We start from the raw sequence: 13,420 nt of genomic DNA on the forward strand, positions 1-13,420 counted from the left end.
TATAAATACAACACATACCATTTCAAATTATTGCCTTCAGTTAGCAAGTTCTGCTCAGTTGTCCTAGAATCTCTGTTGTCTTCTCAATTGCTGTCTCTTTTTTGATCGCTAGGTTTGCCTATGCGGTTGCGACGGTCCTGCTGAGTGTGATTGTGAGAAAACTTCACCTGCACCCTGTGAAAGGTCAAGTCTTGAACACCAAGTTTGAGCTTGTCACATCACCAAAGGAAGAAACATGGATAACCATATCCAAGAGAAGCTGAGAAAGGGTATAAAGTCATATTTTGGCAGAAGAGTCTTCTTAACACCAGTTCATCACCATTTTGGTGTTATAGGGCAACGATCTCCAGGCATTCTCAGCCTAAGATGCTTCCCCTGTTCCTGAACTGAAATGATCTTGCCACAGTAAACTCCAGTTTGCCTTTTGCCTTATTCTAAACAGACATGTAGTGTTCAGGAAATAGTATAATTTTGATTGGGATTTTAAAAAGAAATTAGAGACACTCTCAGAAATCAGAACTGCAAGGGAAAATTGTGGTAAGGTGTTCTGAACGTGGACAAAGGAATCTTTTGTAAAACATTTTGTATATATAATAAAGATCACGTGTTCAGAATTAAGATGTCGCACAGCAATTCTCAGTGCGGATGGATCCCAGGGATGCCAGATCTTAAATGTAAGCCCTGATTTGGCAACAAAAGACGTAGGCCAACACGCTTTTCATTAAAAATACTAAACTGGATGCTAGAAGAATTATTAAAAATATTTAAAGTGTCTTCAGAAATTGTAGTTGCCACTACTTTGTCTTGAGCTGTGGTTAAGGTAATTTGTTTTGTAATAGAATTGGAGAAATCTATTGATGAGTGTTTGAGATTGCTTCCAATAGCAGATAGGATACTACCATAAATACACAGAATGCTTATTTATACCTCTATCAGGGTTTGATCCAACGCAAATTAATCATTATTAAGCACACTGTGGACAAAGTTAACCAGGAGTTTCCATAACGGCACTTAGTGGCATGAATGTGAACTGGATGGGAAGTGGACTAATTCAAGTGTGGTTCAATACAGACAGAATCCATACATAATATTAGTCAAAGTGGTTTTGTTTACTTTGGAATATATTCACATATAATATACCAGTAGAAGGATATTGTCTTCTTTTTTTTTAACCCACAGCTGCTTCTATAGATTTTGGAGAGAGGTCAAGCCATTTCTACTAATAATAATAATGTTTTGTTTTAACTGAATGGAGCTTGGATCAAAATGAACCCAAAGCAATCTTTCTGTACGTTTACCCCATTACATGTCAAATATTCTCCAATTTGATCAAGTGTCCATTCAATCTGTCTGTCTCTCTTTTTTGTTCCTCCCCTCCTCTCGTAATCTTTTTTTGACTTTTAAAATTGCAAATAGTTGTAGTATTTGTATGCAATACATTTAATATAGAAAGTAAGCAACCCAATAAGTGACTATATATATATGAACGTCTCCTGATGACCAGTATAGAAATCAAATAGGCTACATAGTTGGAAGCAAAAGATGGAGAAGCTCCATTCTCTTTGTAAAAACAAAATTGTGGAATTACTGGTAGCAAAAATTAGAGTAAAGCTGAAATAACACTAAACAAAGTATCATGCTGAAGTACAACCAGAAGAACATCCCTATAGAATTTAAAGATTAAAAATTTAAAGGTGAAAAAATTGATGTACACTTTTAAGCCCAATTGACCAGTAACCAGAAGCACGCTGGACTGAAGTGAGGGACATTTCCATGGAGGAATGCAAAAAAGACACTTTCTGTTGCCAAAAAGATCTCAGTCAGTGGATGAAACTCTTCAAGTAGTTATGCTTATGTTGTTAGTATTCTTATTTTCCCCTATGTTGTGATTCTGTATGTGCTGGTGTTGATACTTGGAAACTGTCCTGAGTCCCTTCGGGGAGATAGAGCGGTATATAAATAAAGTTATTGTTATTGTTATTATTATTATTATTATTATTAGTAGTAGTAGTAGTAGTAAAAGGTAATAGAAATAGAGTAAGAACCGGAATGCAACTTTTTATTTACAGGGACAAGAAAAACTACTATCAGTGCAAAGAAAGAGAAGGTTACGACAAAAAAGGAAGCACAAGAGAGCTCTTCAGCAAGATCTGAGAAATCAAAGGGAAAGTTAAACCATGGTTGGGGATGCTCTATGACTAATAGGGCAGTACAGCACATGGCCAAGTAGAAATAAAAAGACAATGGAAACATTGCACAAAAATATATATAAAAGAGATGAAAAGTTGACAGGTGCATTAGAGGAAGAACCACATGAACCTCCAGTTTAGAAAGTGAAGTGGAAGCTCTTCGGAGAAATAAACCACCAGGAACAGATGGCATTTCAGTAAGTTTACAGAGACAATGTACTCCAGTTCTAACTATAATCTGGTAATAAATATGGAAAGCAAAAAAAAAAAAAATAGCCCACAGATTGGAAACACTCAAATGCATTGCAGTCCCCAAAGGAAGGCAACACTAGGGGTTGCAATAACCACAGGAACATTGCAATAAGTGATGCTCAGTATTTTACAACAAAGACTTATATGGACTGAGAAATGCCAGTGATTGAAGCTGGGTTTGGGAAAGGAAAAGGCACTAGGGATCATATTGTGTACACGTTGAATAGTGGAGCACACTCAAGAATTTTCAAAAGAAAATCAGCCTGTTCTTTATAATTTGCAGCAAAGCACAAATCAGGATTCACTCTGGGTTGCTTATTAAGAAATGGATTTGCCACAACATTTGTGTAACTTGAAGGAGCCCCTGGTGGTGCAGCGGGTTAAACCGCTGAGCTGCTCAACTTACTGACCAAAATGTTGGTTTGAATCCAGGAAGTGGGGTGAGCTCCCTTTGTCAGCCCCAGCTTCTACCAACCTAGCAGTTCAAAAACATGCAAATGTTAGTACCGCTCCAGTGGAAAGGTAGCAGCGTTCCACACAGTCATGCCAGCCACACGACTTTGGAGGTGTCTACAGACAATCCCAGCTCTTTGGCTTAGAAATAGAGATGAGTACCAACTCCCAGAGCCGGACACAATAGACTTAATGTCAAGGGGAAACCTTTACCTTTACTCAAGTCAAGAGACCACTGTTAGGACGGAGAAACAGAATTGCTTCCAATTGACAAGGGAATCAGGCATGGCTATATTTAATCACACAATCAGTTTAACTTGTATGATGAATGTATACATAAATCAGGATTAGTCTTGGAGAGAGGATACATAAAAAGTGAAGGAAGGAACATCAACAATTTTAAATATGCAGATGATCCCGTACTACTAGCAGAAAATAAGAGCGATCTGGAACTTGAAGGCAGAAAGTACAAAGGCAAGTTGGGCCTGAATTCTCCCATTTAGCCAAAATGACTAAATTGAAACTTGTATCTTGGACATATCATGAGAAAAAAAAGATTCACTAGGAAAGATAGTAGCATGGAGGGCAGTGGGAAAGAGGAAGACCTGATTCCAGGTGGATGGATTCAATCAGGGAAGTCACAAGACGACTTGGAGGTCTTATTCGTAAAATCCACGTGAAAGCAGATAATGACAACAGCAATATGATAGGAACAGCATGTGTGAAACCTTTAATATTAGAAATTTTGGCTATCAGCAAGATGAAGGTAAGGTTGATTTTACCATGACGTGTGAATTGGCCTTAAAGCTTGAAAAAGTTATTTACATAGCTTTGTAGAATATTTTTATTTTATTTATTTCATTTACTTATACCCCGCCCTTCTCACCCCGGGGGGGGGGGGGGGGACTCAGGGCGGCTTACAGTGGGGGCACAATTTGATGCCCAAGACAATTCACAAGCAATACAGATACAATCAATTCAACAATTAACTAAAAACATCAATACATAATAAAATCATAAAACAATCTCATGCTCAGGGTTCAGAGTCCATATTCATTCCATTCCATTTGTCCTTGTCTATCATCAGATCCTTCAGTTAGCTATCAGAGTGACCAAAGGCTTGATCCCAGATCCAGGTCTTCAGTTTTTTCCTAAACACCAAGAGGGAAGATGCCGATCTAATCTCCCCGGGGAGTGAGTTCCACAGGTGGGGGGCCACCACTGAGAAGGCCCTGCTCCTCGTCCCCGCCAGCCTCACTAAGTTAAGTTCTGTAGGTCTGTCTTGTTATTATGTAGCCTCTTCCTCCCCATACTAGCACTTGATTAGTATGAAAAGTACTCTTCCAAAGGGCTGGGGTACAGCAAGTGGGAGGGGAAAAATACAGATGTTGCCCCCAAATAAAAGATTTCTCCAGTCCCCAAATTTGTAGCATTGCAGCAACTGGGAGACTGAAAATCATTCACATCTATAACTATTCGCTTTGTTCACATTCCTTGATAACCTTGCTTTCCCATTCACTCTTTGGATACCTAAATGTGCACATTATGTTTTAAGTTATTGCAGTGCCTGAAGGAAAATTTCATGAGAGAGTTCATATTTGCAAGCAGGCAATGCTCTAATTTTGTCTCTTCCACCCCACCCAGCTACGCCTCTGATCTTCAGTAAGTATGAGCTAGTGCATGGAATAGTGTTTTACAGCAGGATATTGGGCAAGTGAACTCTCTGGACCCCTTCCAGCAGTACGCTACTGTGATATTTTTGAGGTTAGTACAATGTTTGATTTGCTTGCTCTCCAAAGCGATCAAAGTTTCTCAATGCAAACGCTGCACAGCTCCATTCTTGTGTACAGCATCAGAGCTAAGGAGGGATTGTTAGAAATTGCTGATCTCAGGATTCATGATGCATGTCTTAGGCATGGCTGCCAGGGTTTTAAAAAAAAAAAACCAGTTTCAGCATCAAGACCGCCAATGTTCCCAAGCATGACCTCAGAGAATTGTATTTTAAGAAGCAATCATATACACACGTAGTCACATGGGGGAATAGCAAATAGTATAGTAGAGTTTCATAAATGACCAAAGTAAATGCAGAATAACCAACTTGCAAGGCTGTGAAGGTTTGAAATTAAAATTTTGAAGCTGTAAGGTTGTTTAAGAGGCAAGATGAGAAAAAAGGTTCACAAATAATGTTAACACAATACTCTGCTTAATATACACGTGCATGTATATGTGTGTACATGTGCACACATGAGAAAGGACTGGGCATAATGCGGTTTTTGGGAGGAGATGCCAGAGTCGGCTTACTCAATCTTGAGACTTGAGAGGCAAGAAGTGGACATATATGATCTTTTTTTTTTATTTCGTGTCAGGGCAGCCAGTCAATTATATTACATTTCTAACAACAAAGCAAACAAACAGACAAAATACAAAATTTGTGAGTTTGGTAGTTGGTTAAATGTCCTTTGACCAGTAGCTGGCCACTTGGAGTGCTTCTGGTGTTGCTGCAAGAAGGTCCTCCATTGTGCATGTGGCAGGGCTCAGGTTGCATTGCAGCAGGTGGACAGTGGTTTGCTCTTCTCCACACTCGCATGCCGAGGATTCCACTTTGTAGCCCCATTTCTGAAGGTTGGCTCTGCATCTCGTGGTGCCAGAGCACAGTCTGTTCAGCGCCTTCCAAGTCGCCCAGTCCTCTGTGTGCCCAGGGGGGAGTCTCTCATTTGGTATCAGCCATTGGTTGAGGTTCTGGGTTTGAACCTGCCACTTTTGGACTCTCGTTTGCTGAGGTGTTCTAGCGAGTGTCTCTGTAGATCTTAGAAAACTATGTCTAGATTTAAGTCGTTGACGTGCTGGCTGATACCCAAACAGGGGATGAGCTGGAGATGTCTCTGCCTTGGTCCTTTCACTATTGGCTGCTACTTCCCGGCGGATATCAGGTGGTGCAATACTGGCTAAGCAGTGTAATTTCTCCAGTGGTGTAGGGCGCAGACACCCCGTGATAATGCGGCATGTCTCATTAAGAGCCACATCCACTGTTTTAGTGTGGTGAGATGTGTTCCACACTGGGCATGCATACTCAGCAGCAGAGTAGCACAGCGCAAGGGCAAATGTCTTCACTGTATCTGGTTGTGATCCCCAGGTTGTGACAGTCAGCTTTTGTATGATATTGTTTCTAGCACCCACTTTTTGCTTGATGTTCAGGCAATGCTTCTTGTAGGTAAGAGTACGGTCCAGAGTGACTCCCAGGTATTTGGGTGCGCTGCAATGCTCCAGTGGGATGACAATATATGATCTGATTCCAGGCTTTTTGATTTAAACTGGATTATATGAGTCCGCACTGCCAGATAATCTGGAATAAACAAATAACCAGGGATTAGATCCTGGGATACAGGGCCTGTCTGGAAGGGCCCTTAGTCTATACGGCCATATAACCCAGTTCAAAGCTTTGATTACCTGAATTATTTGGTGGTGTAGAAGGGGCCATAGAATCTCAACCAATTCAACATGGTTTGTGGCAGCTACAAAAACAACTACTTGCAAGGTAAGTACTGCACAATGAAACAGGAAATAACACTTTCAAACCAGGAAGAGAATTATTTTCAATTTCTGTTACATAATGTAATGCTATAATTCCATAGTCTGAAAATAGTGCATAATGTGAAAGGACCTGTTGTCTGATCTTTGGTTCACTGAACACTAGGCATGCCCCCCAGAAAGCAAAACGCATCACAGCTTTTTCCAATGCTTATGCAAAATCAATTTCCTTTAAGTTTACAGATGTTTCCAGCACCCTTGGAAACAATGCTAGTTAAAGGAATTTATTTTAAGCGTATGTCCCCAGGGAGGGATGAGGGATGAATACATGTTTATTTCCAAAGTCATCTCTTTAAAAAATGTTCCCTTCTTAGGGAAAAAAATGACAGTATAACATTGGAAGTGCTGTCTGGGCGTTCTTGATGCTTGCACACAATCCAGCATTTTGAGACAGCCACACAATGCTAATGGATGCAACAGACAGGCACTCGGAAAATCTCCTAAAATAACTGTCCCAATGAATCCATCTCCAATGGCAAGCCGTCCTCGAAAAAGGAAAGTAATTGTTACACGTGCCACATAATCCTATGCATGTTTACTCTGAAATGAATTCCATTTCTCCTCCTCCAGAAACGAGGACGCGGATTACAGGAAACGAGATTCCACATTAGGAAGAACTGCCTGACAGTAAGAGCTGTTCAACAGTGGAATATGCCACCAGACTATAGTTATATCTCCTTCTCTGGAGTTTCTTAGACAGAAGCTCAATGGCCATCTGTCAGGAGTATTTTGATTGTTCCTGATGAGGAGATATTGGAAAAATAGATATTTATTTATACATAAATTGTATGTACTTTACTAGCACTGAAATGTAAGAAAAATCAGGTTATCTCTGTGTTAGAAAGTTGCAGGACAGAGAGAATGCAGAAGGAGATCTGTATTAAAAGGGGGAGAAGGGGGATCTGTTATCTTAACATCCCAGAGAGACTGGTACAACATAGCCCAGCATCTTTGTTCTAAGTAAGGAGCCTATCCCCCTTCCCTCCTGAGAGGTCAAAGTAGGCCCCTTGATTGATGAATGTAAGCTGTATGCTGCTCTTTAGAAAGAAATACAGAGACATGCCTTTTGCATGTTGTAAGATATTTATTTATTTATTTACTTTATTTGTATACCACTCTTCTCAGCCAATTAGGCGACTCAGAGCGGTTAACAACAAGTAGCGGCAAAAAATTCAATACAAACATCGTACAGCCATTTAAAAGACAGTTAACACAATAATACAATAAGCAATTAACATCAATAACCATCAATAACATCAATAAACAACACACTGGCGTCTCATAACTAAAGTCATATTCCAAGCTCGTCATCCATTGTACTGATTTCCTATAATTCATTGTAATTCATTGCACTGCCTATTCAAACGCCTGTTCAAATAACCAGGTTTTTACTTTCTTCCGAAATGCCATTAATGAGGGAGCTAATCTGATGTCTGTGGGTAGGACGTTCCACAGCCGAGGGGCCACTACCGAGAAGATAGAATTTGATATTTCTATGATGCTAAAGTGACACAGTGAATGATGTCAATGTATGTAGAAGCATGTTTCTTTGTTTGCCAGCATTTGTAAGAGGTATAAAGGGCACAGTCAACACCTTTATCCTCACTCTGGTTTGCTTTTGGACACAACTCCTCACCAGAGTCCCAGCTGGAAATAAACATACTTTTCTTTCTCTGGAAAGGATCTCTCTTGATATTATCTCCTATCTGCTGCAACATTCCTTCATGGCTAGACAGGTTGGCTGGTCTCTTTCGACTCTATGATTCTGCCATATGGAGGGCTCAGGGTTGCCCACTCTTGATGCCAGACAATTTGCCCAAGGCATCAAATAGTGCTTCATCTGTTCAGAGTGAATCCTAGATGCTCGCCTTTCCCATTCCAATGTTGCATACCAATTTAAATGCCAATAAGCACAAACATGATCTTGGTTTGTGTTTCACTCTCCTCTCTATCTCATGACCAGGGATCAAGCAATATTGATATTGCAATATATTCTTGTGCGCCAGTCTTCCTGTGCCTTGAGGAGCTCCCCTCTCTGCTTCATTCTGTGCATCTCATCCCTTTCCTTCTACAGCTCTTGCGTGACATTAATTTTCATGCATTTGTCTATGTCATCTTACAGTATTGTCTAGACCAGCGGCATATGACTTTGTCGTACATTTTTTTTAGTATAATTATTCTTTCACTTTGCCAGCTGGAAAAGGCCTTTTTATTTAAGCAGGCTTTTAGCGTGTGAGCAAAAAAGCTTCTTATTGGGGTCTCGTAGTTTTTAGTGATTGGTTTTATTTTCTGTCTATTTTTTCATTGTTTAATGTGGGTTTTTAAAAATTGTTTTAAAATTTTCATAGGCCACATTCACACGGTTGTATAAAATCCACACTGAACTGGATCATATGGCAGTGTGGACTCAGATAATCTAGTTCAAAGTAGATATTGTGGATTATCTGCTATGATATTCTGGGTTATATGGCTGTTTGGAAGGGGCCTGAGTTAAGGTTTCATAAATGATTTATTTTGGGGAGACACTTTGGCTCCCATTTAGGGAGAAAAGTGACATAGAAAAAAAATCAATAAATTAATATAATGTTAAGGAGCCCCGGTGGTGTAATGGGTTAAACCCTTGTGCCGACAGGACTGAAGACTGACATGTCGTAGGTTCAAATCCGAGGGGAGCGCGGATGAGTTCCCTCTGTCAGCTCCAGCTCCCTGTGCGGGGACATGAAAGAAGCCTCACACATGGATGGAAAAACGTCAAAAACATCCGGGCATCCCCTGGGTAATGTCCTATTCTCTCACATCAGAAGCGACTTGCAGTTTCTAACATAAATAACAACAACAACAATGCTAATAAAGGTGGTCAGTTGAAACATTCACACCTAGCTCCAACAGACAAGAGTTCTTTGCCCCACCCTGGTCATTCCACAGATAGATAAACCTATTTTCCTAGTTCCAACAGACCTCACTACCTCTGAGGATGCTTGCCATAGATGCAGCGAAACGTCAGGAGAGAATGCCTCTAGAACATGGCCGTATAGCCCAAAAAATCCTACAACAACCCAACAATAATGTTGCTTCAGCATCAGTTGGTGAAGTATGCAGGAGGGGTACAGTGAATAAACCAATATTTACATTACTACAATAATGTAGGGCTCTTTTGGGGCCCTTCCATATAGCCCTATATCCCAGAATATCAAGGCAGAAAATCCCACATTATCTGAGTGTGGACTCAGATAACCCAGTTCAAAGCAGATATTGTGCGATTTTCTGCCCTGATATTCTGGGATATAGGGCTGTGTGGAAAGGGCCCAGACTAATGTTCTCTTTTATGAGAAACACAAATGTTCAAAATTGTGTACTACCACATTTCGTTGATTCTAAGAACTCTTCCAGAAAGGCCCTTTATCTCAGGATCTGATCCCAGGTTTTCAGCTTTAAACTGGATTATATGGCTCCCCACTGTCCAATAATCTGGAATAAACAGAAAACCTGGGATTCGATCCTGGGATATAGGGCCTGTCTGGAAGGGCCCGTAGTGTCCCTCAAAGTAGCAATGGAAAGACACAATTCTGGCCCTTTCTTCACCACCATATTAAATCCAGATTATATTGCTTTGAACTGGATTATAAAGCAATGTAGGCTCACATACCGTAATCCTGTTCAGATAATCTGGATTTTATATGGCGGTGAAAAAAGGGCCAGAATTGTGTCTTTCCATTGCTACTACGGGCCCTTCCAGACTTTGATAATCTGGATTGTATGATAATGTAGGAGGGCCCTCTGTTTCATGACTTTTCAGTATACATTTTCATTGCAGAGGGAAACTAAACAGAAACCAGCCTATGTTTAGTGCAGTATTTCTACATATCTCTTGTCATAGATTGGTTTATTTTTAAAAGCAATGGATAATAATACAGAAGGCACCTGTTCTTTGTTGAGACATCTGGGTTGTCCTGAATTATGCACAATTCATATAAATACCAGAAATAGCAGGAGGAGGATGAGACTTATTTGGTTCGTGTCCATCTTTAACAGGGCTGGCCCATAAATATAAAGTCCAGGTGTGCTGTGACATCATCCAAAGAATATGGAGACCAAGGTTCAATGGAAGACTCCCACTGGCAGAAGCAGTTCTGTCAATCCAGTTGTGATTGCATATAGATATAGATACAAAAGAAGTCACAGATATTTGCATGGTGGTGGAACCCCATAGACCTTCATCAGCGTTCAATATCTGCTCTGGGTAACTGGGACACCCTTTGTAAGTGGTTTTTGCGTTCTATATCTCTATACATACACACACACACACACACACACAAGGGTTGAATGAAAAGTAATGCCTCCACCTTTGTAACTCAACAGATGGTAGTACCAGTATGCAGTAGGTATTGGCTTGTTCAGTAGAATCTCCTCTACAGTTCAATTTTGACAGGAAGCCTTAGCATTGAACGGTTGTGTTGATCAAGTGCAAAGTATGGAACCCTGAGCAGACGGTTGGTCAATGCAACTTAAGCAATGTGCAGTCATTGAATTCTTGACAGCAGAAGGTGTCACCCAAAGGAGATTCATCAGAGAATGCAAGCTGTTTATGGTGATTGTGTTAATGTTGAGGTGACACCTTCTGCTGTCAAGAATTCAATGGCTGCATGTTGCTTAAGTCGCATTGACCGACCGTCTGCTCAGGGTTCCATATTTTGCTCTTTAACAACACAACCATTCAATGCTAAGGCTTCCCATCAAAATGGAACTGTAGAGGAGAGTCTACTGAACAAGCCAGTATCTGCTGCATACCAGTACTGCCATCTATTGAGTTACAAAGGTGGAGGCATTACTTTTCATTCAACCCTCTACTTCCAGAAAGGGGGGGGGGGAGTAAAAAGGTCCAGTTGAAATTGTTTGCAAAAGGAAGGGAGGATAGAGAAGCACTTAACTAAGCACATAATGCATCTTCATTGTCCTGTTTAGGACAGGTAAAGGTGGCAGCTAAGGGCCCATCCACACAGGCCTATATCTTGGAATATCATGGCAGGAAATCCTACATTTCCTGAGTGTGAACTCAGATAACCCAGTTCAAAGCAGATATTGTGGGATTTTTTTTTTTGCCTTGATATTCTGGAATATAGGGCTGTGTGTAAGGGCCCTGGGTGAAATGAGAAGCAGGGCTTCTGCCCCTTTAATGGTTGTATGGAAGAACTTTCAGCAGGTGATGCCTGTATAGTCTGCAACACCAACTGAAATTCCTGTTGTGTACAACATGGAAGAGAAAGAGCCTTGTCTCATTTCACTTGGCAACCTTAGTGACAACTGCCTCTAAAAACAGAAAGCCAACAGCTTGGGCCTTGTACAAAAGAGAGTTACCAGTATGTCAGGTAAGTTCTCCATTTTATACAAAGATGAATACTTAAAGTCAAAATGGCATTTTGCAGCAAACACATTCACGGTATATGTTACTGTGCATAGTGTGTGTGTTTGTGTGTGGATGTTCAATGTATTGTTGAAGGCTTTCACGCCTGGAATCACTCTGCATTTAGCTTTCAAGTGATGGCATTTTAGGCCCCCTCTACACTGCTATATAATCCAGAGTATCAAAGCAGATAACCCACATTATCTGCTTTGAACTGGATGATATGAATCTACACTGCCAAATAACTCAGTTCAAACCAGATAATCTGGATTTTATATATCAGTTTAGAAGGGACTGTAGGGCCCTTTTACACTGCAATATACTCCAGAATATCAAGATAGATAATCTAGATTATCTGCTTTGAACTGGATTATTTGAGTTTACACTGCCATATAATCCAGTTCAATGCAGATAATATGGATGTTATATGGCCGTGTAGAAGGGCCCAAAGGGCCCTTCAAGACAGGCCCTATATCCCAGGTTTTCTGTGTATTCCAGATCATCTACCAGTGCAGACTCATATAATCCAGTTTAAAGCAGAAAACCTTTCAGCAAGGTCCTTAGAATCAATGAAATGTGGTAGTACACAATTTTGAACATTTGTGTCTCTCATAAGAGGGAAAATTAGTATTTGCAAGCAGAACATGAGCAACGACCATCACCCAATAAATAAATAAAGCTTAGTCTTTGTAAAATATACAAAGCGGGTTAATTTATAACTTGGAAAGGTTTCATAGCTACTCATGATGGGAATGTCTATAACACATTGCTTTCCAAAGAAGGAGAAGTGGAGGAATCACAACTTCGGGCTCGAAAATGAAAGGCAAATAAATTCAGACTAAAGAGTAACTGATGCCAGAAGTGAGATCAACAAACGTGAAATCACAGTATCATATGCTATGCCTAAACTCTTAGGTCCCTTGCAGACAGGCCCTATATTCCAGGATCTGATCCCAGGTTTTCTATTTATCCCAGTTTATCTGGCAGTACGGTCTCATATAATCTGGTTTAAAGCAGAAAAGTTGGGGTCAGATCCTGGCATATAGGGCCTGTTTGCAAGGGCCCATAGAGAGCCCTGCAACCTAAAAGCAAGATTTTGGGGTGCTATTTCTAATAGAGTTGTCTTTCCAAATTCTCTCTACCTATAGTTTTAGTTTGCAGTTTTATAATGTAATTAAGTTCCATTTAAAAATAAAACTGCATTAGTTATATTGTTGTCATTGGAATGCTATAAGCCACTAGCTTGTGATATAAAATAAACTTTCTTCTTGTTGTTGCCTTAGCAGCTCAAACAGATCACTCGATCCATTTGATATTTCTCTTCCATCATTTAGTGACATCACAGCTTTAAGCTACTAAATATGTGACAAACTCCCCCAAAGAGCCATCCAAAATTTCTCTTGCTACTTGGTGTACATGGCAACCCTTGAATATGTTTCCTAAATATGTAGCAGTTGCCTCAAAAATGATTTAGGGCCGTATCACATGCAGCTTCTTTTTTTTATCACGCTTGTGTTTTAACACAGTTTCTTACAGT

At 40.2% G+C, this 13,420-nt stretch overlaps 1 protein-coding gene across 1 annotated transcript in view; it reads left to right on the top strand.

Annotated features, from left to right (window-relative positions):
* Positions 1 to 1,980, top strand: part of CYP20A1 (cytochrome P450 family 20 subfamily A member 1) — a 38,319-nt gene extending 36,339 nt beyond the window's left edge. The window contains exon 13 of the mRNA XM_060783026.2: positions 113 to 1,980. Coding sequence (XP_060639009.1) covers positions 113 to 263 — 151 coding nt within the window. The 3' untranslated portion in view covers positions 264 to 1,980. The remainder of the gene's footprint in view (positions 1 to 112) is intronic.
* The last annotated feature ends 11,440 nt before the right edge of the window (positions 1,981 to 13,420 follow it).

The sequence above is a fragment of the Anolis sagrei genome, chromosome 1 (genome assembly GCF_037176765.1).
Source record: "Anolis sagrei isolate rAnoSag1 chromosome 1, rAnoSag1.mat, whole genome shotgun sequence".
Taxonomy (NCBI): Eukaryota; Metazoa; Chordata; class Lepidosauria; order Squamata; family Dactyloidae; genus Anolis; species Anolis sagrei.